Below are 26,250 nucleotides of genomic sequence, written 5' to 3'. Positions count from 1 at the left end.
CACCCCCAAATCAATGTAATGTTGAGCTGTTAGTGTACCTGAAATGAAGACTAAAGGGGTCATGCTACCTTACATTATGCCATCCTACACCATAATCCTGGGCGTGGGACTGGTGTGACGTTCCCTTTTGAAGGCCTCTTTTTGGCATAGCCCATGCGGTCTCCAGAGCAATCTTTGTCCATCAAGCATCTGAGGCAAAAGCGGGACTCATCGCTAAAGAGGATAGACCTCCATTCAAGCCTCCATTGCCATCTTGCTGTACACCATGATAGCCTTTGTGAACGGTACCATGAGGGCAGCGGAATACCTGGAGATGGACTTTTGGGTCATAGCACATTGTCATGCAACCCTTCTGAGGGTTTGTGTATACACTGTTTCCTGCTTTAGGCTTGGGATGTGATGTCCAAATTCACTTACAATACAGAATGGATTACTACACACCATTCTTTTAGGCTACATGCACATGACCGTTCAGTTTTTTGCGGTCCACAAACAGCAGATCCGCAAAACACAGATGGCGTCCGTGTGCGTTCCGCAATTTGCGGAACAGCACTGACAGCCTTTAATATAACTGCCTATTCTTGTCCGCAAAGCGCGGACAAGAATAGGACAGGTTGTATTTTTTTTGCGGGGTCACGGAACGGAGCAACGGATGTGGACAGCACACAGAGTGCTGTCCATATCTTTTGCGGCCCCATTGAAGTGAATGGGTCCGCATCCGAGCCACAAAAACTGCGGCTTGGATGCGGACTAAAACAACCGTCGTGTGCATGAGGCCTTAATCAAAGGATTCGTCGGTGCAGAGGTTTGCCTCTGTACATCTATTACTGTTATTCCAGTTCATTGTTGTTCTCCCAACCACCAGGACAGCCAACATTTAACAGTGCTGATATATTGTCCTAAATGTGTAGCAATCTGCTGGAGTGATAAGGCCAGAACGTCTCTAGACAGCAAAGGCAAGATCTATGTCACCCTTGCTCTATCAGATGGAAACTGATATGTCAGGACTTCAAAATGAATGGCCCCCTACCATGGGAGTTCCAATTGGAAGACAGAGGGAGTCTGTTCAGCTGAGGGTTAAATCACTGTCACTGCCGACGAGTGTCTGCTGTATTATACAGCCTGCACCCAAAATGTATGGAGCAAGCTCCGCTTGTAAGCTCATTCCATACATCCCCTGCACACTGATGCTGTACATATATGACATTATGTGTTAACCCCTTCCTGAAATATGACATACTATTACATCATAGCGGAAAGTGACTTCCCGCAATTTTACGTACTAGTACATGATGCTGATCAGGCAGGGCTTGTCTTCTACGGAGGCCTAGGAGATCCAGCCCCCAGGTCTGGCCTGGGTATTATTTAGGTGATGGGTTTCCAAACTGTATTCTCTAACCTGCAGCAGGATCTGTAAGGCTGTGATTTGCAGATCACTATAGGATAAAGGATAATTAAAGGGGTTCTGCAGTTTTTTCTAAAGTGAGGATCTTTCCTCTGTTCACTTGAATGGAGCTTAACCCTGCCCAGGCCATTGATACTAGTCGTGACGCCACTGGGCCTGCGGTAAACAGCGAGAAGGCCACGGCACTACTGCCAGCGCCGCTTCCTTCTCAAACAGCTGATCGGCGGGGGTCCCGGGTGTCGGACCCCCGCCAATCAGATGCAGAACGCCTTTAACATAGTAGTGGGAATCCGACTGCTGAGACCCCTACCAGTCCCGAGAACAGGGGTCCTGGGGACCCCACCAATCAGTTATCCCCCATCATGTGGATATGTGATAACTTGAAAAACTGGCACAACCCCTTTAATGCCCGAGCATCTAGTGTTCATGCAAAATACATTGAGCTCATGCAGGATATTTAACATTGTGTGTGTTCGGAGAGATGTGCACTTTTTTGGGGGAAGGGGTGCTTTTTTGCTTCATTTTTTCATTGTGTACTATTTTTTTCTTACTTTATTCATTTTTATTTCTATAATAAATATGTAAAATCATTTTGTCGGACTGTATATGGAACTCAAAAAACAGCCCTGTTACGGTTGCCTCAGGCTGGCTGAGGGTTGGACTGCTTAGATGTCCTTGTCCCCGAATTCTAGAGAGCGCTGTTAGGTTCCTTTTAGCAGTCATCCATGCTCTTGTAAGTGTAGATGAAATCCTGAGAGCTCTGACAAGGGCTAGTGAATAGTGATGCTCTACAAAACGAGTCAAAGCACGAATTGAGGGTAAGAAGCGGAATCTCTCTTTACTGAGGGCTACCCGCCCATATTTATGCAGGTCCCCATCTGGTGGACACTCCCCTAGGGGGACCAGATGGTAGACTGTGACACAGGACAGATAAACAACAATTCAGGACACACAGACACAATACATCTCCACAATGCATCCTGGTTTCCTCCTCTCTGCCCCGGAGACAACCGAGGAGTAATTCAATTATCTCTCAGGACAAAGGGAGATCGCCACTATACATGTGGGGACAACAGGACAGAAATCACCATTCAAACATATAATGTCACAACCCTTGCAGTAAACATAGACACGTACCCTGGAGACAACCGAGGAGTAATGCCATTATCTCTCAGGACAAAGGGAAATCGCCACTATACATGTGGGGACAACAGGACAGAAATCACTACTCAAACATACAATGTCACAAGTTACCATTACAGTAAACATAGACATGTTACACATCCCCAGATAGCTCCGATCTGAGTGCATATTATTAGGTAAATGGCACTCAGACTACACGAATACAGTAGAATCGCCATGGAGCCAAAGTCTTTACTTTCACATAGTCTTTCGTTATCCGAATGGGCTCCATGGCATAGCAATCTGGGGTATCACTGTTCAAATCGGGCAAGTACAAAATGACCTGGCTTTCATGTCTTAAATAACCGAAATACATTGTTGCAACAAAGTATCAGCCAGAGTGTAACTGTAACAGGCCCGTAAACGGAATGCAAAAAACATTTGTGTGAACGAACCCTTATAATGTATTAGCATACTGAATGCTAATATAATATGCTTTGTGTCTCTATGACCCAGGCTGCTGCTGGGCAACCCTGCTGTCTCTAACAGCAGGGTAACTGAACAGACAGCCCTGGAAAACCTGATGGCCCAGTCACAAGGTGAGCCCCCTTTGATTATGCCACAATCATGGACCACGGCTATCAATGGGTTAACAACAATGACTGAAGCTGTATTTAACCTGGCTGTGAAGCAGGAGCCTTCCCCAAAAACCAGCGCTGTTCATACCAGCTGGTTCTTAGTGCAGAAGCACTTTGGGAGCCAGTAACCCTCCTCTACTGCACTGACGCCAAAAGACATTGTGCAGATTGAGGCCCTAAACCTTAGTAGGTGGATATTAAGGGGTTAACAGTCTATGATCTGAGTACCATTATTGGGACCTGAACACCACCATGATGCTGGAACCCATCAATCATAGCGTTCCTGCAGCATGGGGATACTGAGGATTGACAGTAGCTAGAACCCCTTTAATAATTGGATTTATTGAATTTATTTCAGTATCATATGCAATACAATTCACATTAAAACATGTAGATGGGGCTATTTCCTTTTAAAATCATTCTTTATTAATGCGAACCATGTACCTAGTGGGGATTGAAATGCAGAGATGTCATATGTAATATTTGTATGTTTAGGTATCCAAAAAATGCCCACAGGAAAGCGTGTTACCACCTGAGAAATTCTTTACCATATACAGTATTTCTTTGCAAATGCATCAGCAGGCCAGTGGGAAAGGAATGTAGCGTAAAATAGGTTGCACAGGAGGTGGCCATAGCAAGCAACATCTTTTTGGCAGGGTGTGGAGTGTTGGACCCCCTCCTCCCCCCCACCAATCATATATTGAAGTCTTATCCTGAGGGGCAGGTATGGACAGGTATGTACACATGAGTGCACAGAATCCCACACAGTTACAACATAATAATGAACATATAACAGGCATCACTGTGCAGGGTCAGGTCCCTAAATATAATACCCTCTCCAGCAATGGGTTTACACATTAGGACTATTTCTCAAGTGGGCAGGGTGTTATTAGAAAATCCCACCCCCAACTAAACTTAGTCATAAAGCAGCAAATTATAGTGTGCACATGTGCCGTGTCCACAGACTCCAAAACTTCTCTGTGCTCTACTTGAGAGCAACTGAACACACTGCCGAGAAACAACTGACCACAGATGGTAAGCAACTGAGCAATGCAGGAGAACATTGTCCTGCTCCACCTAAGGAACTGAAATAGTAACATAGTACATAAGGCCGAAAAAATACATTTGTCCATCCAGTTCGGCCTGTCATCCTGCAAGTTGATCCAGAGGAAGGCAAAAAAAAAAAACCTGTGAGGTAGAAGCCTATTTTCCTCACTTTAGGGGAATAAAAAATTCCTTCCCGACTCCAATCAGGCAATCAGAATAACTCCCTGGATCAACGACCCCTTTCTAGTAGCTATAGCCTGTAATATTATTATGCTCCAGAAATACATCCAGGCCCCTCTTGAATTCCTTTATTGTACTCACCATCACCACCTCCTCAGGCAGAGAGTTCCATAGTCTCACTGCTCTTACCGTAAAGAATCCTCTTCTATGTTTGTGTACAAACCTTCTTTCCTCCAGACGCAGAGGATGTCCCCTCGTCACAGTTACAGTCCTGGGGATAAATAGATGATGGGATAGATCTCTGTACTGACCCCTGATATATTTATACATAGTAATTAGATCTCCCCTCAGTCGTCTTTTTTCTAAAGTGAATAACCCTAATTTTGATAATCTTTCAGGGTACTGTAGTTGCCCCATTCCAGTTATTACTTTAGTTGCCCTCCTCTGGATCCTCTCCAGCTCTGCTATGTCTGCCTTGCTCACAGGAGCCCAGAACTGTACACAGTACTCCATGTGTGGTCTGACTAATGATTTGTAAAGTGGTAAGACTATGTTCTTATCACGGGCATCTATGCCCCTTTTGATCCAACCCATTATCTTATTGGCCTTGGCAGCAGCTGCCTGACACTGGTTTTTGCAGCTTAGTTTGCTGTTTATTAAAATTCCTAGATCCTTTTCCATGTAAGTGTTACCGATTGTTTCACCATTTATTATGTACGGGTGACTTGCATTATTCCTTCCCATGTGCATAACTTTACATTTGTCAGTGTTAAACCTCATCTGCCACTTATCTGCCCAAGCCTCCAATCTATCCAGATCCCTCTGTAGCTGTATACTGTCCTCTTCAGTGTTAATTACTTTACACAGTTTAGTGTCATCTGTGAAAATTTATATTTTACTATGCAAGCCTTCTACAGGATCATTAATAAATATATTGAAGAGAATAGGGCCCAATACTGACCCCTGAGGTACTCCACTAGTGACAGTGACCCAATCTGAGTGTGTACCACTAATAACCACCCTCTGTTTTCTATCCCTCAGCCAGTTACTTACCCACATACAGACGTTTTCTCCCAGTCCGAGCATTCTCATTTTATATACTAACCTTTTATGTGGTACAGTGTCAAATGCTTTGGAGAAGTCCAGATACACGACATCCATTGATTCGCCGCTGTCAAGTCTAGAACTTACCTCCTCATAGAAACTGATTAAATTAGTTTGGCATGACCGATCCCTCATGAAGCCATGCTGATATGGCATTATTTGCTTATTTCCGTTGAGATGCTCTAACATAGCATCTCTCAGAAAACCTTCAAACTGTTTACCCACAACAGATGTTAAACTTACCGGCCTATAGTTTCCAGGCTCTGTTTTTGGACCCTTTTTGAATATATTGGCACCACATTTGCTATGCGCCAATCCTGTGGGACATTCCCTGTCAGTATAGAGTCCTTAAATATCAGAAATAAGGGTCTGGCTATGACATTACTTAATTCCCTTAGGATACGGGGGTGTATGCCATACGGTCCTGGCGATTTGTCTACTTTAATCTTTTTAAGTCGCTGTTGTACTTCTTCCTGGGTCAGACAGGACACTTTTAATGGGGAATTTATTTTTACATTCAGCATTTCATCTGACAGTTTATTTTCCACATTGGAGAAAAAAATATTTAACAGCTTTGCTTTCTTCTCGTCGCTCTCTACGACTCCCCCCTCATTACTCTTTAAATAGATTGAAACTATGAGATAGATGAGAAAACATAATACTGTGCTTCCCCTTTAGATGTCGCTTATGCCAAGGATACAATCAGAAGCCTAGCTATCGGGGATGCAGAGTTAACAGTTGCTACCGGGCCCAGGAGCCTGAGGGGGCCCAAAGATCCTTGTGCCTCATAAGAAGACACCAGTATTATACACTGAACAAAAATATAAATGCAACACTTTCGGTTTTGTTCCCATTTTGCATGAGCTGAACTCAAATATTGTTCACAAATCTGTCTAAATCTGTGTTAGTGAGCACTTCTCCTTTGCCGAGATAATCCATCCCACCTCACAGGTGTGGCATATCAAGGTGCTGATTAGACAGCATGAATATTGCACAGGTGTGCCTTGGACTGCCCACAATAAAAGCCACTCTGAAATGTGCACAGTTTTGCCTTACTGGGGGGGGGGGGCCATGCTAGAATTGGGATGTTTTCAGCTTCCAGGAATTGTATACAGATCCTTGCAATATGGGGCCATGCATTATCATGTTGCAACATGAGGTGATGGTCGTGGATGAATGGCACAACAATGGGCCTCAGGATCTGGTCACGGTATCTCTGTGCATTCAAAATGCCATCAATAAAATGCACCAGTGTTCATTGTCCATAACATACACCTGCCCATACCATAACCCCACTGCCACCATGGACCACTTGATCCACAAGGTTGACGTCAGAGAACCGCTCACCCACACGATGCCACATACGCTGTCTGCCATCTGCCCTGAACAGTGAAAACCGGGACTCATCCGTGAACAGAAAGCCTCTCCAATGTGCCAGACGCCATTGAATGTGAGCATTTGCCCACTCAAGTCAGTTACGACGACGAACTGCAGTCAGGTCCAGACCCTGATGAGGACGACGAGCATGCAGATGAGCTTCCCTGAGACGGTTTCTGACAGTTTGTGCAGAAATTCTTTTGGTTATGCAAACAGATTGTTGCTGCAGCTGTCCAGGTGGCTGGTCTCAGACGATCATGGAGGTGAACATGCTGGATGTGGAGGTCCTGGGCTGGTGTGGTTACACGTGGTCTGCGGTGGTGAGGCTGGTTGGATGTACTGCCAAATTCTCTGAAACGCTTTTGGAGACGACTTATAGTAGAGAAATGAATATTCATTGCACGGGCAACAGCTCTGGTAGACATTCCTGCAGTCAGAATGCCAATTGCACGCTCCCTCAAACGTTGAGACATCTGTGGCATTGTGCTGTGTGATCAAACTGCACATTTCAGAGTGATCTTTTATTGTGGGCAGTCTAAGGCACACCTGTGCAATATTCATGCTGTCTAATCAGCACCTTGATATGCCACACCTGTGAGGTGGGATGGATTATCTCGGCAAAGGAGAAGTGCTCACTAACACAGATTTAGACAGATTTGGGAACAATATTTGAAAGTAATGGGTCTTTTGTGTATGTAGAAAATGTTTCAGCTCATGCAAAATGGGAGCAAAACCGAAAGTGTTATGTTTATATTTTTGTTCAGTGTAGAAAGTTCATGCTGGGAGGGCTCTGTTGTAGATTTTGCACTGGGGCCCAGAATCTTCAAGATACACCTAAGGTGCCATTTACTGCATGGGATGGGGGGGGGGGGGGGGGGTGGGTTGCCACTTCAATCTTTGCCTCAGGCAGCAGAAAGGCTAGGTGTTCCCCTGCCCCTTGCCACTAAGTACTGAGGAAAGGAGGGCCCAGGCTGAGCTCTTGCACCAGGGCCCCTGGATACAATAGATTTTGTATATGCCCTTATCTAACATGATGTTGGACAGACTGTTTCAGTGAGCCTGAAGTGCTGAATGATATCCTTTGCACTATTCCCTTCTAAGCTAGGATCATGCTCCCACCAATAGTGGTCTCTAGCAATGAGAAAGAGAGGTGGAACATAGTTTGTTTCTTGTTGTTATACCAACTTGTCTGTTTGGATTGTACGTCTGCTGTGTGTTCCATTAATTTCAAAACTACCATCTTGAATACAACTTAAAGGGGTTTTCCAAGATATTTTATCTAATGACCTATCCTCAGGATCGGAAGTGGAATGTGAATGTGATACGAATTTCAGGATAAATTCAATTCGCCTCGAAGCCGAATTTCCTCGTGCTTCGTTTTAGAGAATTGATTTAACCTGAAATAGTGTAAAAAATAATAATTCATACTTACCTCCTCCATTTGCTCACGACGGGCCGCCAGCCGCCATCTTGATTGAGGATCTCGGCCATCAGTTAAAATATCTCAGGAAAACCCCTTTAAACCCTTAGTGACCACCAATACACCTTTTTATGGTGCCACTAAGGGGCTAGAAACTAGAAATCACATTAGGCACTATTATCGTTGTACTGTTGTTAATTCTTTATAAAGAAAATGGGTATACACAGTATGCATATTTACAACATTATTGCACAGCTATGTGTTAATAGTGCTATGACAAACAATTTTATTATTTTTATGCAGGAAAGAGAATAACATTCCAAACGGGCCCACTTTTCATGTCCCTGATACACATCAGAACTCTTATAATGTTGGTAAGGTAGAGGAAAAAATGGAAATAAATGTTCAAAATGTGGGTAACCAGAAAGACCCATCCTCCATCTCACCCATTGTGTATAAGGAGGACTGCAAAATATCCTCTGAGGATGGACAGGATAGTGCAGTTAGTAGGTAAGTGTCTCTTAGGAATTAACATTACTATTTTGACTCTTGGTTGTTCTGGGTAGTATCTTTATAGAAAATATAAATATAATATAAAGTGATTTTTTAGGCATTATTCCAAATAGGTTGACTTGACATCATTAGTAGAGATGAGCGAATCAAAGCTGACGAAGTGGAATTTGTTTAGAATTTCATGAAAAATTTGCAACGAATGCGAATTTCCTCGCGCTTAGTGGTAACGAATCGCAATTTTCCTAAAATGGCGGCTACACGTGTGAAGACTGAGGACATGGGGCAAGGAACTCTGGCAAGTAACCCAGATTGACATGTCTGCATGCAGCCAATCAGCAGCCAGCCAGCCCTGTGATGTCACAGCCCTATAAATTCGGCAGCCATTTTAGATTCTGCCATTTTCCAGTGTTCAGAGTGCAGGGACAGACGTGTGAAGGCACTAGGGACAGCAAGTGGAAAAATGATTGTGGAAAAAAAAAAAGACAGAAAAAATGATTTATAAGTGCAGGGAAAAGATAGGGAGGAATCATTTCACAGCATCTTAGTGCAGGAAGAGACGTCAGAAGGCGCTAGGGACATTGATAGGAAAGTAATTTACAAGTGCAGGGAACGATTATAATGTTCTTTATTCCAATAACACACAGAATTATAAAAAATCCAACATAGCAGACAGGTCTACGCATTTCGGATACTCTAATACAGATCCTTATTCATGACAAGTTTGTTGCTCAATGGCTGCGATCTTAAATAGCTAAATTCCTGACGATCACAGGTGATTGCGATCAACAGGAATGAACATACTGAGTCCCGCCTCCTGTTAAAGTACCAGGTGAAGATGAAAATAAAAAGTTGGATGTATCAAAGAAAGCATTGACTCTAAAAATATAATGTGAATAGAAATCAGTAATGCAGGATTAAATCATGTTTAAGATTTAAACCTGTTGGGACACGAGAACCCATACGAAAAATCCAATAGGACTCCCTGTTAAGGAGTTTTCGCTTGTAGTCCCCACCTCTGGTAGGAGGATTAACTCTTTCCAGAGTTTGAACCTGGAGACCTGCGGTATCACCCTGATGAGAAACTGCGAAATGTAGACTGGCTGCTGAGACATTTCTCACTTTTGTATGTGGAATGTCCGAGAGATGTTTGCAGATTCTTACTTTAAGGCTGTTTGTTGTGCAGCCGACATATTGAAGACTGCATGTGGAACAGGTAATACAGTAAACCACATAGTTAGTGTTGCAATTAACATATTGATTAATGTTAAGGATGTTATGCGTGGCTGTGGAATAAATGGAAGAACCCATTTTTATGTAATTGCAACATGTACATATGTGGTGACCGCACTTAAATGTACCCTTATGCCTTAACCACGTACTTTTGTCTGTTTTATTTGTGTCACTGTCAAAAAACATGCTGGGACTGATTTTTTGTGCTATAGTAGGCTCACGGCGAGCAATGCATCTGACACCCGCAGAGCTGATGTCAGACCACTGCTCGTCACAATTTAAAAAAGATAAATGCTTTCTGACTATGGCACAAATTTGTGAGAATTCAATACTGTAGTTGGTAATAAACATAGGGACATTTTGTGCAACTGTATTATGTTTCCTGTTCTGACATATTTTTTGGTCGGGTAGTGTTGTCTCCGGGAAAAACTGTTTGTCTCTGGATTTATTGGACACACTAGCCTTTGCAAGAGTCCAAGGGTGATATCTGCGTTCTGTAAGTCTCCTGGCTACAATCTCCATCTCCACTTTGAGTGTGTCCTCTCTGGAACAATTTCGCTTGGCCACATGTGGAGGATGGCAAGATGTAGCCATAAGAGTGGTATTACCAGCCGTATCCTTACGGAACGTACTTGAATAAACCTGTTGTGCAACATAATCACCCTCCAAAGAAAGATCAAGAAAGGCAATGGTGGGAGTGCCATGTAAAATAGTGAATTTTAAATGACATTGATTGTTATTGAGAAAGGTCCCAAAAGAGGGTACGGCCGCCAAATCGCCTGACCATACAAACATCAGGTCATCGATATAACGGCCTTACCATCTCAGGGAGCCACTCCAAGGATTATGCACTGAAAATAATGTATGGCACTCCCACCATGCCATATAAATGTTTGCCATGGAGGGCAAAAATTTTGCCCCCATGGAAACTCCTGTCAATTGTAGGAAGCACCGTTGGGCAAACATGAAAGCATTGTGTTTAAGCAGAAACAACACGACCCGACATATATACTCTTGAAAAGCAGGAGAGAAGTCAGAATATACATTAAAAAACCAGCCCAAAGAAACCATGTCTAAATCATGAGGAATCACCGTATATAAGGATGTAACATCTGCTGTGATCCAAGAGAACTGTTGTTCCCATTTAAAATTATAAAATTCCTGCAACACCGCTCGAGTATCCGGTAGACAGCCAGGTAAGGATTGAACTAGAGGCTGCAGGATACTGTCTACCCAGGTGGACAATCTCTCTGTAAAGGAACCTATACCCAACTATTGGCATCATGGCTGGAGGAAAACCTCCCTTATGGATTTTTGGTAGGGAGTGGAAAATAGGAACAACTGGATATTGGATATATATGTAATCCAGCTGTTTTTGGTTAATAAAACCATTCTCCAAGCCAGGTTGTCAAGCGGTCCCTGAAGTCTTCCACCCATCTCCAAGACATCCTAAAAATGGCCAGGAAACTTTGCAGGCACAGCGCGCAGCGTACGCAAAGGGCAGGGGAGGTCGGGAGGAGTAAGCAAGTACCATATTTTTCGCCCTATAAGACGCACCGGCCCATAAGACGCACCTAGGTTTTAGAGAGGGACAATTAGAAAAAAAAAATTTCATGACACCTCAGGTCAGTCCACCAATCAGACCCCCAATGTTAATAAGACCCTAATAAGACCTCAGATCAGACCCCCGAACAGACCTCAGCTCAGACCCCAATGTGAATGACCCCAAATCAGACTTCAGACAAGAGCCTCATGCCTCATATCAGCCCCCATATGCCTCATATCAGCCCCCATATGCCTCATATCAGCCCCCATATCAGCCCCCATATCAGCCCCATATGCCTCATATCAGCCCCCATATGCCTCATATCAGCCCCCATATGCCTCATATCAGCCGCCATATCAGCCCCCATATACGTCACTTCAGCCCCCATATGCCTCATATCAGCCACCATATCAGCCCCCATATGCGTCACTTCAGCCCCCATATGCCTCATATCAGCCACCATATCAGCCCCGATATGCCTCACGTAAGCCCCTATATGCCTCTCTTCTGCCCCAATATGCCTCTCTTCAGCTCCCAGTGCCTCCATCAGCCTCATATAAAGTAAAATTTTAAAAAAACACTTACCTTTCTAGCTCAGGACGCCACCACTCCTCACCGCCCGCTCTTGGTCTTCCTCCTCTTCAGTCTGCTGTGCTGTGAATTGGCGCGCCCAGCGTGAGTTCACAGCGCGACCTCACATCTGCGCAGCCTTCACAGTGGAGAGCCGAGGACCAGGAAGAGGTCAGTATAAAGCTTTCACTGCTTCCCGGTCCTCTGGGTAAGTCCTTTACTCGCATAGTGAAGGATAGGATCGGCACACGGAGCCTGCGATTGTGGGCAGTGGCCAGCGGGGCTCAAGAAACAGCTGCCTTGGGCCCCCCAGGAGCAACTGGGCCCAGGGAAGCTGCCCATTTTGCCCTGCGTTAAAGACAGCCCTGAGTGGAGATGGAGGCAGGGAGTCCCTCCGAGTCACTTGCACAAATGGCACCATGCATGCTCACCATTCGACAGAGGGATGACTTCTGGCTCTCCACCTTGTGAGACCCTGGCTACCGATCCGGAATGGGGGCCTTTTTTACACCCACCGAGAGGGAGGACAAACTGAACTACTACAGAGACATCCTATGTAGTCAGTTGGCTGCTGCCTATCTGCGCCATCGTCCATCCTCTCGCAGGTCTGACCGGGGTGCCCTTTGTACTCACGTTCCACTGCCATGGCTGCTGGGGATTGGTGGGGTGGCAGGATCAGTACCGGCTCCATCAGTAGCAGTCTGAGTTTACAGTCGCTGATGAGTAGCTTTTTTCACCCGCATAGTGAAGAAACTACTCACCAGCAGCAGCTAGACATAGAACAGAACCTGAACCAGCAGGTGATGGCATACTTTGACAGCACCCTGCCACCCCACATTGAAGATCTGCTGGACTACTGGGTAGCGAAACTGGATTTGTGGCCGCAAGTTGCAGAGTTTTCCCTGGGTAAGCTGTCCTGTCCGGCCAGTAGTGTGGCATCAGAGCGAGTGTTTAGTGCGGCGGGGGCCATAGTTACCCCAAGGAGAACTCGCCTGTCCACCCAAAATATGGAGAGACTGACCTTTGTCAAGATGAATCAGTCATCGATCAGCTAGGATTTCCAACCACCAATTCCTGATACATCAGACTAGATAATCCATGGTGCCACACCAACACTTTGATACAAGAGACCAGTTTCTTCTGATTACCTGCCTCAGCTACTACTTTGATGCTGCAACCCGCCTGATGCCACACATCTGATGCCAAGTGCTCCATATTTCACCCACCTTCATCAGCGGGTACTGTTATTGCCACCGACCACCCCACTCTGTTACCGGGTCAATTTGTGGTCTCCTGATGCAGCTGCTGCTGCCATCTCCAAACTGTCACCTTGCCACTCTGTGATCTCCGGATGCTGCTGCCATCTCTGCACTATGTCACCTTGCCACTCTGTTGCCTCCTGATGCTGCCACCACCTCCAAACTATGTCACCTTTCCACTCTGTGGTCTCCTCATGCTGCTGCCATCTCAATACTTTGTCACCTTGACACTCTGTGGTCTCCGGATGCTTCCGCCATATCCACACTTTGTCACCTTGCCACTCTGTGGTCTCCTCATACTGCTGCCATTTCCACACTACGTTACCTTGCCACTCTGTGGTCTCCTCATGCTGCTGCCATTTCCACACTATGTCACCTTGCCACTCTGTGGTCTCCGGATGCTGCCGCCACCTCCAAACTATGTCACCTTGCCACTCGGTAGTCTCCGGATGCTGATGCCATTTCCACACTATGTCACCTTGCCACTCTGTGGTCTCCGGATGCTGCCGCCACCTCTGAACTATGTCACCTTGCCACTCTGTGGTTTCCTCATGCTACTGCCATCTCCACACTATGTCACCTTGCCACTTTGTGGTCTCCGGATGCTGCCGCCACCTCCAAACTATGCCACTCTTTCAAAGTTTTTTTACCCGGTAATATTGTTGGGTGACTGCAAAACTCCTTTTGCTTATTGAACCGAATGACGTTGTGGCGAAATTTTTTCTTTCAAATGTGTTTTTTTAATGTAAAAATGATGGGTGACTGGAAAAGTCCTTTTGCTGTATGGACCGAATGATGTCGTGTGACGTCTGAAAGGGTGAGGAAAATATATATATTTAGAAACAACAAATATACAAAAAGTACATGAAAACAATGACAACCTCCTGATGCTGCCACCACTTCCAGACTCTGTCATTGTGCCACTCGGTGGCTTACTCATGCTGCTGCCACCTCCAGACTCGGTCATTGTGCCACTCTGTGGCCTACTCATGCTGCTGCCACCTCCAGACTCTGTAGTTGTGCCACTCTGTGGCCTACTCATGCTGCTGCCACATCCAGACTCTGTCATTGTGCCACTCGGTGGCTTCCCCATACTGCTGCCAACTCCAGACTCTGTCGTTGTGCCACTTGGTGGCTTTCTCCTGATGCCGCCACCTCCAGACTCTGTCATTGTGCCATTCGGTAGCCCCCTCATTCTGCTGCCAACTCCAGACTCTGTGATTGTGCCACTCGGTGGCCCTTCATACTGCTGCCACCTCCAGACTCTGTCATTGTGCCACTCGGTGGCCTCCTCATACTGCTGCCAACTCCAGACTCTGTCATTGTCTCTTTCGGCCTGGCTGACATCATGATTTACATGATTTATTTGACCTTTCTTCTGATCTGTCAGAAGGAAGGAAAAATGAGACGCACAACGGATCCTGTCTGTGTAGCAGCTGTAAAGTCTGTATGGTCCCATCAGAATTGGCTTATGATTTGGTAGCCAAAAGCAGGAGTGGGTACAAAACACAGAAGACATGCAAATATTCTATTCACTTGTCATCTCTGTTTTACATCCACTCCTGTTTTTTTTGGGCATTAGCAATACTGATGGATTATTGAGCAAATGCTGACCAAGTGAAGGCGTATGCTTCACAGACACGATCAGTTTTTTGTGGGTTATTGTTCTGATGGATCAGAGGATGGTACACACTCATATTGGGTCACTGTCACTAGTGGAGTACCTCAGGGGTCAGTATTGGACCCTATTCTCTTCAATATATTTATTAATGATCTTGTAGAAGGCTTGCACAGTAAAATATACATTTTTGCAGATGACACTAAACTGTGTAAAGTAATTGACATGGAAGAGGACAGTATACAGCTACAGATGGATCTGGAAAGATTGGAGGCATGGGCAGAAAAGTGAAAATACTGAAAATTAGTCCCATCTGCAAGACCACACATAGTCTGTACAGACTATCGCTATATCCACAACTTAACTCATAAAGGGCAGTAGTATTCATAAAACTAAACTTTTTAAAAATTTGAGCATTCAATTAATTGAAAATAATGATTACACTGAAACAGGCTGTTTTTCAGCTGATCAAAAGTTTAGGATCACATGCCTTTAAAAGGCCAAATCTGTGCAAAGATGTGGATTCATTGTCATTTTCTGTCAGGTAATCACACGTTGTGATGGCAAAGGCAAAAAACTCTCCCTTTTTGAACGTGGTCGGGTTGTTGAACTGCATAAGCAGGGTCTCTCACAGCGCGCCATCGCTGCTGAGGTGGGACGCAGTAAGACAGTCATTTGGAATTTCTTAAATGATCCTGAGGGTTATGGAACAAAAAAGTCAAGTGGAAGACCCAAAAAAATTTCCCCAGCACTGAGCCGGAGGATCCAATTGGCTGTCCGTCAAGACACTGGACGATCCTTGACCCAAATTAAGGCCCTTACTGGTGCTGACTGCAGCCCCATAACCATCAGATGGCATGTGAGACTGAAGGGCTTCAAAAACAAAAAACTTCTTCAAAGACCTTGTCTCCTTGAACGCCACAGAACTGCTCGTTTGCACTTTGCAAGAGATCACCAAACATGGGACATTCAAAGGTGGAAGAAAGTTTTATTCTCTGATGATAAAAAATAACCTTGATTTTTGGAAGTTGGATTTCTGTTTTGGCAGGGTTTAGTTTTTTTTTGGAGGTGTGGTCCTAAACTTTTGATCAGCTGAAAAACAGCCTGTTTCAGTTTATTCGTTGTTTTCATTAAATTGAATGCTCAAAAAATGTTTTGTCTCACTCCCATTTCTTCTTGCTGCATGTAGAAGCTCTACTTTGAACCTTGTTAAGATCCAGCCATGCTAAATATGATTTTTTGCCATTTTTCAAGTGGTCTTAAACTTTTGATCAGTACTGTACATTCCCCTCTTCGTACCGGCCCCACGCAAACAGACGCCTATTATTCTAAACCCCAGTCAGATATCAATATCTCTTACCAGTGAAGAAACAGCAAAGTGTACACATGACTTGTAGATGTTTCTACGATCTTGATTCTGGCAGGTTCTCTCTCACCCCCCAGTATAAAAAAATGGGGTACTGGAGTAGCTCACCTGTCGCGGTAAAACACGTTGCCCTAGTCGTAGAGTCAGTGTGTATTTTGTTGTAGAGATAGAGATAAAAGAACAAGGAGTACTAGAACCCAACCACTAGAGATAGTAAAGAGTGCACAGAAAACTATAAAGATGTGCTTAAAAAAGGATGTGTACCAACGCGTTTCATCCATTTATAAATAGCCCCAGATTCATCAGGGGACACGGGGCTAGTGTTTCTTCTATCCAGGGGAACGGTTGGTCCCAGAAGAAAACATTCAGATGGATTGTATGGTCCCACAAGTAGGACAGCATATTAAATTAACCATGGGAGTATAATGGTCACTAATGATAACCAAAAAAAAATGGGTACCCAATTGTAAATACAAAAAATGAACAGAACTTGTGGGTAACCTCAAATAAGACTTAGCTTTTAATACAACATTAAAAATAACCAACAGGAGGCGAAAAGGTTGCTCGCCACAGTAAACAGTACAAGACACTTATTACAAATCACTCAATGGTGAAAAAGTGCAAAATTGCTATATGTAGTGCCAACAACCTGAACGGGAGCAAAGGAGTGGGAGGGGAAGGGAGACTGGGTCTCTTTCTCCTATTGATCCCTCCCTATATGTCTACACCTCCTAAATTGTCCCTAGGTGTCCCTGCGCTGCGCCATGTGACTGCCCAGTTTTGTCAGAGAAGGGAGCTAGCGAGGGAACTATGTTGGCACACTAAGGGATATACTATAAATGAGCCCACAATAGCAAGCAAAATACAGCTATATCCCAAAAACACACTGCCCCACGCGTTTCATTGGCCTAGGGCCAATTCATCAGGGGACTTGAATAGATGAAGTACAGCAATACACAGTAGTCAATACATGAAGTGCACAAAGCAAAATAGTCAAGCAATATTGGACTTTTTCACTATTGAGTGATTTGTAATAAGTGTCTTGAACTGTGTACTGTGGCGAGCGACCTTTTCACCTTCTTTTGGGCATTTTTAATGTTGTATTAAAAGTTAAGTCTTATTTAAGGTTACCCACCAGTTCTGTTCATTTCAAGTAGGACGGCACCCTAAGGTGAGGGTGTCCGTCCACCTAATACATGTGGCATCCTTAGCCGCTAAAACTGTGTAAAGTATTTGACACGGAAGAGGACAGTATACTGCTACAGATGGATCTGGATAGATTGGAGGCTTGGGCAGAGAAGTGGCAGATGAGGTTTAACACTGACAAATGTAAGGTTATGCACATGGGTAGGAATAATGCAAATCACCCGTACATACTAAATGGTAAAACACTGGGTAACACTGACATGGAAAAGGACCTAGGAATTTTAGTGAACAGCAAACTAAGCTGTAAAAACCAGTGTCAGGCAGCTGCTGCCAAGGCCAATAAGATAATGGGTGGCATCAAAAGGGGCATAGATGCCAGTGATGAGAACATAGTCCTACCACTTTACAAATCACTGGTCAGATCACATATGGAGTACTGTGTACAGTTCTGGGCTCCTGTGAACAGGGCAGACATAGCAGAGCTGGAGAGGGTTCAGAGGAGGGCAATTAAAGTAATAACTGGAATGAGGGAACTACAGTACCCTGAAAGATTATCAAAATTAGGGTTATTCACTTTAGAAAAAAGACGACTGAGGGGAGATTTAATTACTATGTATAAATATATCAGGGGTCAGTACAGAGATCTCTCCTATCATCTATTTATCCCCAGGACTGTGACTGTGACAAGGGGACATCCTCTGCGCCTGGAGGAAAGAAGGTTTGTACACAAACATAGAAGAGGATTCTTTACGGTAAGAGCAGTGAGACTATGGAACTCTCTGCGTGAGGAGGTGGTGATGGTGAGTTCACTAAAAGAGTTCAAGAGGGGCCTGGATGTATTTCTAGAGTGTAATAATATTACAGGCTATAGCTACTAGAGATGGGTCGTTGATCCAGGGAGTTATTTTTTATTTTTTTGCCTTCCTCTGGATCAACTTGCAGGATAACAGGCCGAACTGGATGGACAAATGTCTTTTTTCGGCCTTATATACTATGCTATGTTACTCCTAAGGAAATTTTCTGAGCAGCACCCCTGGTTTTCACCCTTTCAATCCAATACAGTGATTGGGACTTCACTGCAGGGTAAAACGCCAGGCTGCTACCTCTTGTAATAGTCTCTTTTCAGTGTCAGCTGACCAAGGCAGGTCAAGAGACTTGTGCGTGACACCAATTGGACAGACAAAAGTTTAGGCAGAGGACTAGAATAGGCAGAGTTAATTCAGGCACAGTTTATTCAAAATGATAAACAGCAACAGGCCAGGCAGGCAGTAAACGGTCAATATTATAAATTGGCATAGGTGAAGATAGGCGCAACACGATGAACATGATACATAAGCACACGTCAGGCACAGGAGTTCAAATGCACAATCACCTATGCAGGAACTTTACTAGCTACGGACCTTATTGGTTAGGAACCATCCCATACCCTTAAATAACCCATGGAAAACACACACTGGCTGGAGAAAGATCAGGCCGCACATGCTGTTCTTTTAAAAGCCAGGGAGACCACACGTGCCCTAAAGCAGCAAAACAGGAGCTAGCAGGCAGGAGGAGGATATGGAGAGAAAATGCTTGGGAGGGAACAAGGAGATGTCTGCAGGTACGAACCAACAGCAACATAGAGATGCTGAAGGGTGAGTATATGTGCCTGCTGAGATTGTGGAGGAGCTGGAGGGCACAGACCGCCGGCAACATGAAAGTGCTTGGCATGTGGCCCAGCAGCTTTTCCTGTGGTGTGGTCACTGTCGTCTTGCAACTGGGTCTTACTTTGGAAGGTGTGTAATGTAAGTCCCAGATACCTCATAGGAGGGAAGTAACAGTATATTTGGCCAGTGTGAAGGCACAATGCTCTTTACATGGTGTATGTGATTCAGTCTATTTCATTATCAAAGAAATATTTATTTAATGTGCAGTAATCCAATGCAGTGACTCATACAGAAGGCCCTGGATACAGTTGCATGGCACCTCCTCGCCAATGTTTTTTCTTCAGTTTTGTTCATGTAAAACCTATAATGTGCAACAGAACATACAGTATATATGGACATAAATGGCATGCAGGAATATTTGTTAATACACATATTATAGGAAATAATATTGCCAAGTACATTGCTAATACTCCATAGAGGTATGTCGTATATTTCTCTGATATGTACTTCACCTTATATATCCTTTAGAAATTTGTGTTTTTTTTTTTTTTTTTTACAGGTCAAAATATTTGGCATTGAATTCAACAAGCAGAAAATGTTTGAATTTGGATAGTGGACAAGACATGGAGTATAATAAAGTTCTTGGTCTAATGTCTTTTTCACATATGTTTCTGAACCAAGATGATGAAAGATTACCATCTGGCTTAGACATTCTAAACTCCCAGGTGGAAAGAACTTCAACTTCAGACCTATTGAGGAATTGTACGGAGACAAAAGGTGTAACAGAGCCAAATCAAGAAAACCAAAGTACTTTGCGGATAATTAAAGAACCTCAGAATGAACACGATAAACTTTTTTTGCATCTGAAAGAGAACATAAGTAAATTAAAAACTTATGTGACAGAAATGGGTAAGAAAATCCCTGTGCCTGATCAGTGTGTCATTGAAGGTAAGAACCCATATCATTCATTAGAAAAAGCAAATTACAATAGAAATTACTTAACTCCTGACATGCCTGGTTTAATAGCTTCATGCATTCCCCATGTAATAACATTTCTGGAACATCTATTCATATGTCTGTATGTTGTGCCATTCCTTTATTATTTCTACTAGAAGTTATAATTGAATTGCTATTAGCCTTCAGTAAGGGTACAGAGGGGAGGTAACAAGTAGGTTGTGTGTACCTGTACACCCCAACTGGTTACCACCCTTTGTACCCTTACTGAAGGCTAATAGAAATTCAGTTTTAACTTCTGGTAGAAATAATAAAGGAATGGCACAATATAGAAACATAGAATGTGTCGGCAGATAAGAACCATTTGGCCCATCTAGTCTGCCCAATATACTGAGTACTATGGATAGCCCCTGGCCCTATCTTATATGAAGGATGGCCTTATGCCTATCCCATGCATGCTTAAACTCCTTCACTGTATTTGCAGCTACCACTTCTGCAGGAAGGCTATTCCATGCATCCACTACTCTTTCAGTAAAATAATACTTCCTGATATTACTTTTAAACCTTTGCCCCTCTAATTTAAAACAATGTCCTCTTGTAGCAGTTTTTCTTCTTTTAAATATTCTCTCCTCTTTTACCTTGTTGATTCCCTTTATGTATTTAAAAGTTTCTATCATATCCCCTCTGTCTCGTCTTTCTTCCAAGCTGTACATGTTAAGGTCCTTTAATCTTTCCTGGTAAGTTTTATCCTGCAATCCATGTACCAGTTTGGTAGCTCTTCTCTGAACTCTCTCCAAAGTATCAATATCCTTCTGGAGATATGGTCTCCAGTACTGAGCACAATACTCCAAATGAGGTCTCACTAGTGCTCTGTAGAGCGGCATGAGCACCTCCCTCTTTCTACTGGTAATGCCTCTCCCTATACACCCAAGCATTCTGCTAGCATTTCCTGCTGCTCTATGACATTGTCTGCCTACCTTTAAGTCTTCTGAAATAATGACCCCTAAATCCCTTTCCTCAGATACTGAGGTTAGGACTGTATCACTGATTTTATATTCTGCTCTTGGGTTTTTACGCCCCAGGTGCATTATTTTGCACTTATCCACATAAAATTTTAGTTGCCAGATTTTTGACCATTCCTCTAGTTTTCCTAAATCCTTTTCCATTTGGTGTATCCCTCCAGGAACATCAACCCTGTTACAAATCTTTGTGTCATTAGCAAAAAGACACACCTTACCATCGAGGCCTTCTGCAATTTCGCTGATAAAGATATTAAACAATATGGGTCCCAGAACAGATCCCTGAGGTACCCCACTGGTAACAAGACCTTGGTCTGAATATACTCCATTGACTACAACCCTCTGTTGCCTGTCCCTCAGCCACTGCCTAATCCATTCAACAATATGGGAGTCCAAGCCCAAAGACTGCAATTTATTGATAAGCCTTCTGTGTGGGACAGTATTGAAGGCCTTACTGAAGTCTAGATAAGCGATGTCTACTGCACCTCCGCCATCTATTGTTTTAGTCACCCAATCAAAAAAATCAATAAGATTAGTTTGACATGATCTCCCTGAAGTAAACCCATGCTGTTTTTTTATCTTTCAATCCATGGGATTTTAGATGTTCCACAATCCTCTCCTTAAGTATGGTTTCCATTAATTTCCCCACTATTGATGTCAGGCTTACTGGCCTATAGTTGCCCGATTCCTCCCTACTACCTTTCTTGTGTATCGGCACAACATTTGCTAATTTCCAATCTTCTGAACAGATGTTTCAGGATTGTTATTATACAGGGATGCGTGAAACTATTAAAACAGGCATGTCAGGAGTGGTGAAAGGTCCTCTTTAAAGATGTTTCCCAGCCACTTAATTTAAAAGGTTTTTAAAAACTACTCAGGATTGTGTAAAATAATAAAAGTAGTAATACTTCACTGATTCCTTGGTGGTCTTTTTCCAGTGGTCCCCACCAGTCTCTGTACTTCCTGGTCCTTGTTGACATGGATGTGTGATGCTACAGCCAATCACTGGCTGCAGCGGTGACCTGAAACAGCCACCTATTGGCTGCAGTGATCACATTTCCACGTTCAGACGGACAAGGAAGTACAAAAACTGGCGGAGGACCCAGGATACCTTAGGCAGTACAGGAGCCACATGGTATCGTATTACTACAGTTCTTTTATTAAAGAGGTTTGTGGAAGGCGCAGCACTATGAAGTGCCTTTTGCGCTGTGGCATTAGAAGAATTCTGATATCTCTGACTTTTAAGTCTAACCAGACTGTCTATTACTCTGTAATTCCTCTAGCGCCGTTCTATGGAAACAGTAGGTTTAAATAGCACACCAAATGCTTGAAATAACTTCTTTATTAACTTCAACTTTTCTTCATATATAACACTGCCGCCTCCGCAGCAGATAGTCCATGTACATAACACGTGTTGAAAAGATATCACAAGATGGCAGTATGCATAAGATGGTGGTTCAACTGTTCAATCTTGTCATTTAACATAAAATGGTGGATATTTTTCTCTCTTCAGTATCTGTACTCTCACTTTAAGTTATTTAAGCACTTTATGATCTCTCTGAGAGGTATATCTGAGGTCTAACTAATAGTTCACTTGCTGAATTTGGTCACAATTTGCAATATGCAGTTAGCAGTAACTATTTGCAGATTGGTTGAGTATGATCTGGTATGGTTACAAAAACAGGCGGATCTCACCTGTGTCTTCTTGCCACGAGCGCGGACATAGCGCCTGCTTTGCACTATTGTAAAACCTCAGAAAAAAGGTTGTAAAGTCCAGCTCAAGTGTTCAAGGAGTAAACTTTATTCCAGCGGCTTTAAAAACTTGCGGTACACATAACTTGTTACGCGTTTCAGACCATTGTCAATGTAGGTCCTTCATCATGTCTTGAACACTTGAGCTGGACTTTACAAGCTTTTTTCTGAGATCTGGTATGGTTGTATGCAATTTGGATTGCAATATGGAATTTGAATTTGGATTGTGAACTTTGTAGTTGTAGTTCACACATATAACTGGTTCAGTATACAGTTCTAATCACTATATTAACAGTAGGAACATTATATAACTGCTTTAAATACCTATTTTGGCCTCTCTGCTTCCATAAAACACAGCTCTTAGTGAAGTGAATGTCTGTTCAGCTTCTCTCCTCTAGTGTAATGATTCTAGCAGCTCCTGCTAGGGGGATTTCCCACACAGACTGTGTGTGAGGCTGGCTGTGATTGGTCAAAATTCCTGCTGTGTGTGAGGCTGGCTGTGATTGGTCAAGACTCCTGCCCAGCAACAACAGTTTAACTCAATGCTTTCTGTTGTTTCTGTGTCATTGAGCTTACCTCACATCCATATAATGAATCTTAAAGGCATATTATCTTTTCTGCTTCTGTGAACGCAATATATAACATTTATATGACATCCAAACATGAAGTCACTGTAAATAATTCAGTTTTTGTCTTTAACACACAAACATAGGAACTGTATTAAGGTTATTGGCAGGTCTAGCTGTATAAACACACAAGCTATATTAGCAATCTAGGACATGTTTTAGCTGGCCAGCTACACTCCCACCAAAATTACCCATAATTCTATGTTCTTAGTGGTAGGACTTAAACATGAATTTGAGGAATTTTCCATCAGGTTCTCAACTTCCAAGTGTCTTTTATCACTCTCAAGTAGAATAACTAACTTCTGTATAGGACATTCCAACTTGAGTGGAGTAGTGAGACGTTTTCCCTTTTTGTCAAGTTTTGAGTCTCCTATTTGTAACAACACTCTTCTTACTAGTCTGTCTTCATCCTTTTGAACTTTTAGAACTTTAGCCAATTTCCATTGACTTCTAGGTAAATATTCTTTTTCCACTAACTTGCTTACTGATGCTGAAACAACAGCTGCTGTCAGTTCAAGTCTTGGTATTGTCTGAATACTGGTAGGTGCAACTCTGGCCTTCCCCATAACCAGGGCACAGTGTATCTTTTCTTCTCCTATCACTCTGATGTAGGAGCACTGACCATAACCATAACTACTGGCATCTGAAAAATTATGAAGTTCTATTTTCTTGTACTTTCCGAAATCATGAGGTACAAAACATCTGGGTATCCGAACCTCTCTCAAGTTTTGCAGGTCTCTTATACAACTCTTCCACCTTGGCCTCAAATTTTCAGGTATGGGCTCATCCCATCCCAACTTCTGTCTGCATAATTCTTGTAGTATTTCTTTTGCTCTGAGGATTACTGGGGCCAAGAATCCCAATGGATCAAATATAGAAGCCAAGAATGGTACATCTAGTTGCAACTTTCTCTTCATTAGATACTTTAAAGAAGAACTTTTCATTCTCTACATTCCATCCCACTCCAAGTACGTTTTGAACTGGAAGATGATCATAATTGAGATCTACATTCTTTATTGTTGATGCACATTCAGAGTCACTGACGAATTCCAGTACCTCTCTGTTGTTTGAGATGAATTTATAAAGGCGCAGGTTTCCTCTTGCGCATAACTCTTGGCTTTGTTTCACTAGTTTGATTGCAGATTCTGCGGACTCTAGACTTATGAGACCAATCATCTACATAAAAGTTTTTCTTCAGAAAATTTGCTGCTAATGGGCAATCCTTTTCATTCTGATTGGTCAGGTATTCATACCATAATTGGCGCAACCTGGAGACGATGCTGCTCCAAACAGGTGTACTTTCATTCTGTATTCTGCTGGCTCTGAATCTGTATCTCCGTCCTCCCACCATAGAAACCTCAGGAAGTCTCTATCTTCATTCTTCGCATGAAACTGGTGGAACATCTTTTCAACGTCACACATGACTGCTATGGGATACTTTTTGAATCTACAGAGTACTCCAGGCAGAGTGTTTGTAAGGTGTGGTCCTTTTAGTAGATGATCGTTTAATGCAACACCATCGTACTTTGCTGAGTAATGAAATACTACTCTAATCTTATCTGGTTTCTTTGAGTGGTAAACACCTTGATGTGGGATGTGCCACACTTCTCCTTCTTTAGGTTGGTTATTAACTTTCTCTGCATGTCCTTCTTTGAGGATGCCTTCCATGAATTTCAAATAATCATTCTTCAGTTTGGGATCTTTTACCATCATTTTCTTCAAACATTTCAATCTTGCAAGGGAAAGATTTCTGTTATTTGGCAGACGAGGTCGTTCTCTAAAAGGTAACGGCATTTCAAGATGACCATGTTGATTCTGCTGAATACCTTCTTCTAGAGTGTGTGCAAACTTTATGTCTTCTTGGGATACACTCTTTTCTTTAGAACTTATGTCTGCAAAGTCTGATTCAAGGATCTTGATTACTTCTGCTGGACTTACAGTTGGTAACTCTTGGACAGATATTCGATGACACAATCCTGTCACCTGTCTTGAGTTTGCAATCTGCTGTTTTCCTCCAACAACACCCCATCCTAGATTAGTTTGAACAGCGTAGGGTTCACCCTTTCCTCCTGTGATTACCTTTCGTGGTACCAAGGCTTCGGGGCAATTGTAACCTATCAACAGTCCAACACCAAACTCCTTTAGCAGGGACATTTCATGAGATATGACAGATAGTTGCTCCCATTTTTTGGCTGTGTCACAGGTAGGTATGCAATCTCGATCTAGAGGTATATCGTCTTTTGTATAAGCTGGAGGTAGTCCTCTAACTCTCAGTCCTTTGACCCTTTGACTGTTCACTAATGTGTCTCTCCCCATTATTGTGGTGAGTTTGAGCTTCACTGGTTCTGTAGCCACTTGTCATTTCTTGCAGATTTCTTGATCAATGAAGGTGACGTCACTCTGAGCAGCTAGTAGTGCATAGGCGTATACCTTCTTGTTCCTCCTTTTAGGATTTGAAATGCACACTGGTACAGCCATTGATGTGCCATTGCTTTCTCCTTCCCTCACTCTGCAAGAGAATACCGATACTTTCTTTCCTTTCTCAGTATCTTTAGGTATTGAGGATTTATCTTTCTTTGGACGTTCTTCATGTAGTGGTGTAGGATGGCGTCCTTTGCAAATGCTGCATGTGGCCTTTTTCTTACACTCCTTAGGGCTCTTTCACACCTGCGTTCTTTTCTTCCGGCATAGAGTTCCGTCGTCGGGGCTCTA

General features: G+C 43.2%; 1 protein-coding gene across 1 annotated transcript in view; it reads left to right on the top strand.

Annotated features, from left to right (window-relative positions):
- The window catches only part of VEPH1 (ventricular zone expressed PH domain containing 1), a 662,929-nt gene that overhangs the window by 336,824 nt on the left and 299,855 nt on the right, over positions 1 to 26,250 (top strand). Inside the window, exons 8-9 of the mRNA XM_040428144.1 lie at positions 8,597 to 8,803; positions 19,747 to 20,135. Coding sequence (XP_040284078.1) covers positions 8,597 to 8,803; positions 19,747 to 20,135 — 596 coding nt within the window. The remainder of the gene's footprint in view (positions 1 to 8,596; positions 8,804 to 19,746; positions 20,136 to 26,250) is intronic.

The sequence above is a fragment of the Bufo bufo genome, chromosome 4 (assembly GCF_905171765.1).
Source record: "Bufo bufo chromosome 4, aBufBuf1.1, whole genome shotgun sequence".
In the NCBI taxonomy this organism is placed as follows: Eukaryota; Metazoa; Chordata; class Amphibia; order Anura; family Bufonidae; genus Bufo; species Bufo bufo.
This window is presented reverse-complemented; position numbering and strand designations above follow the sequence as displayed.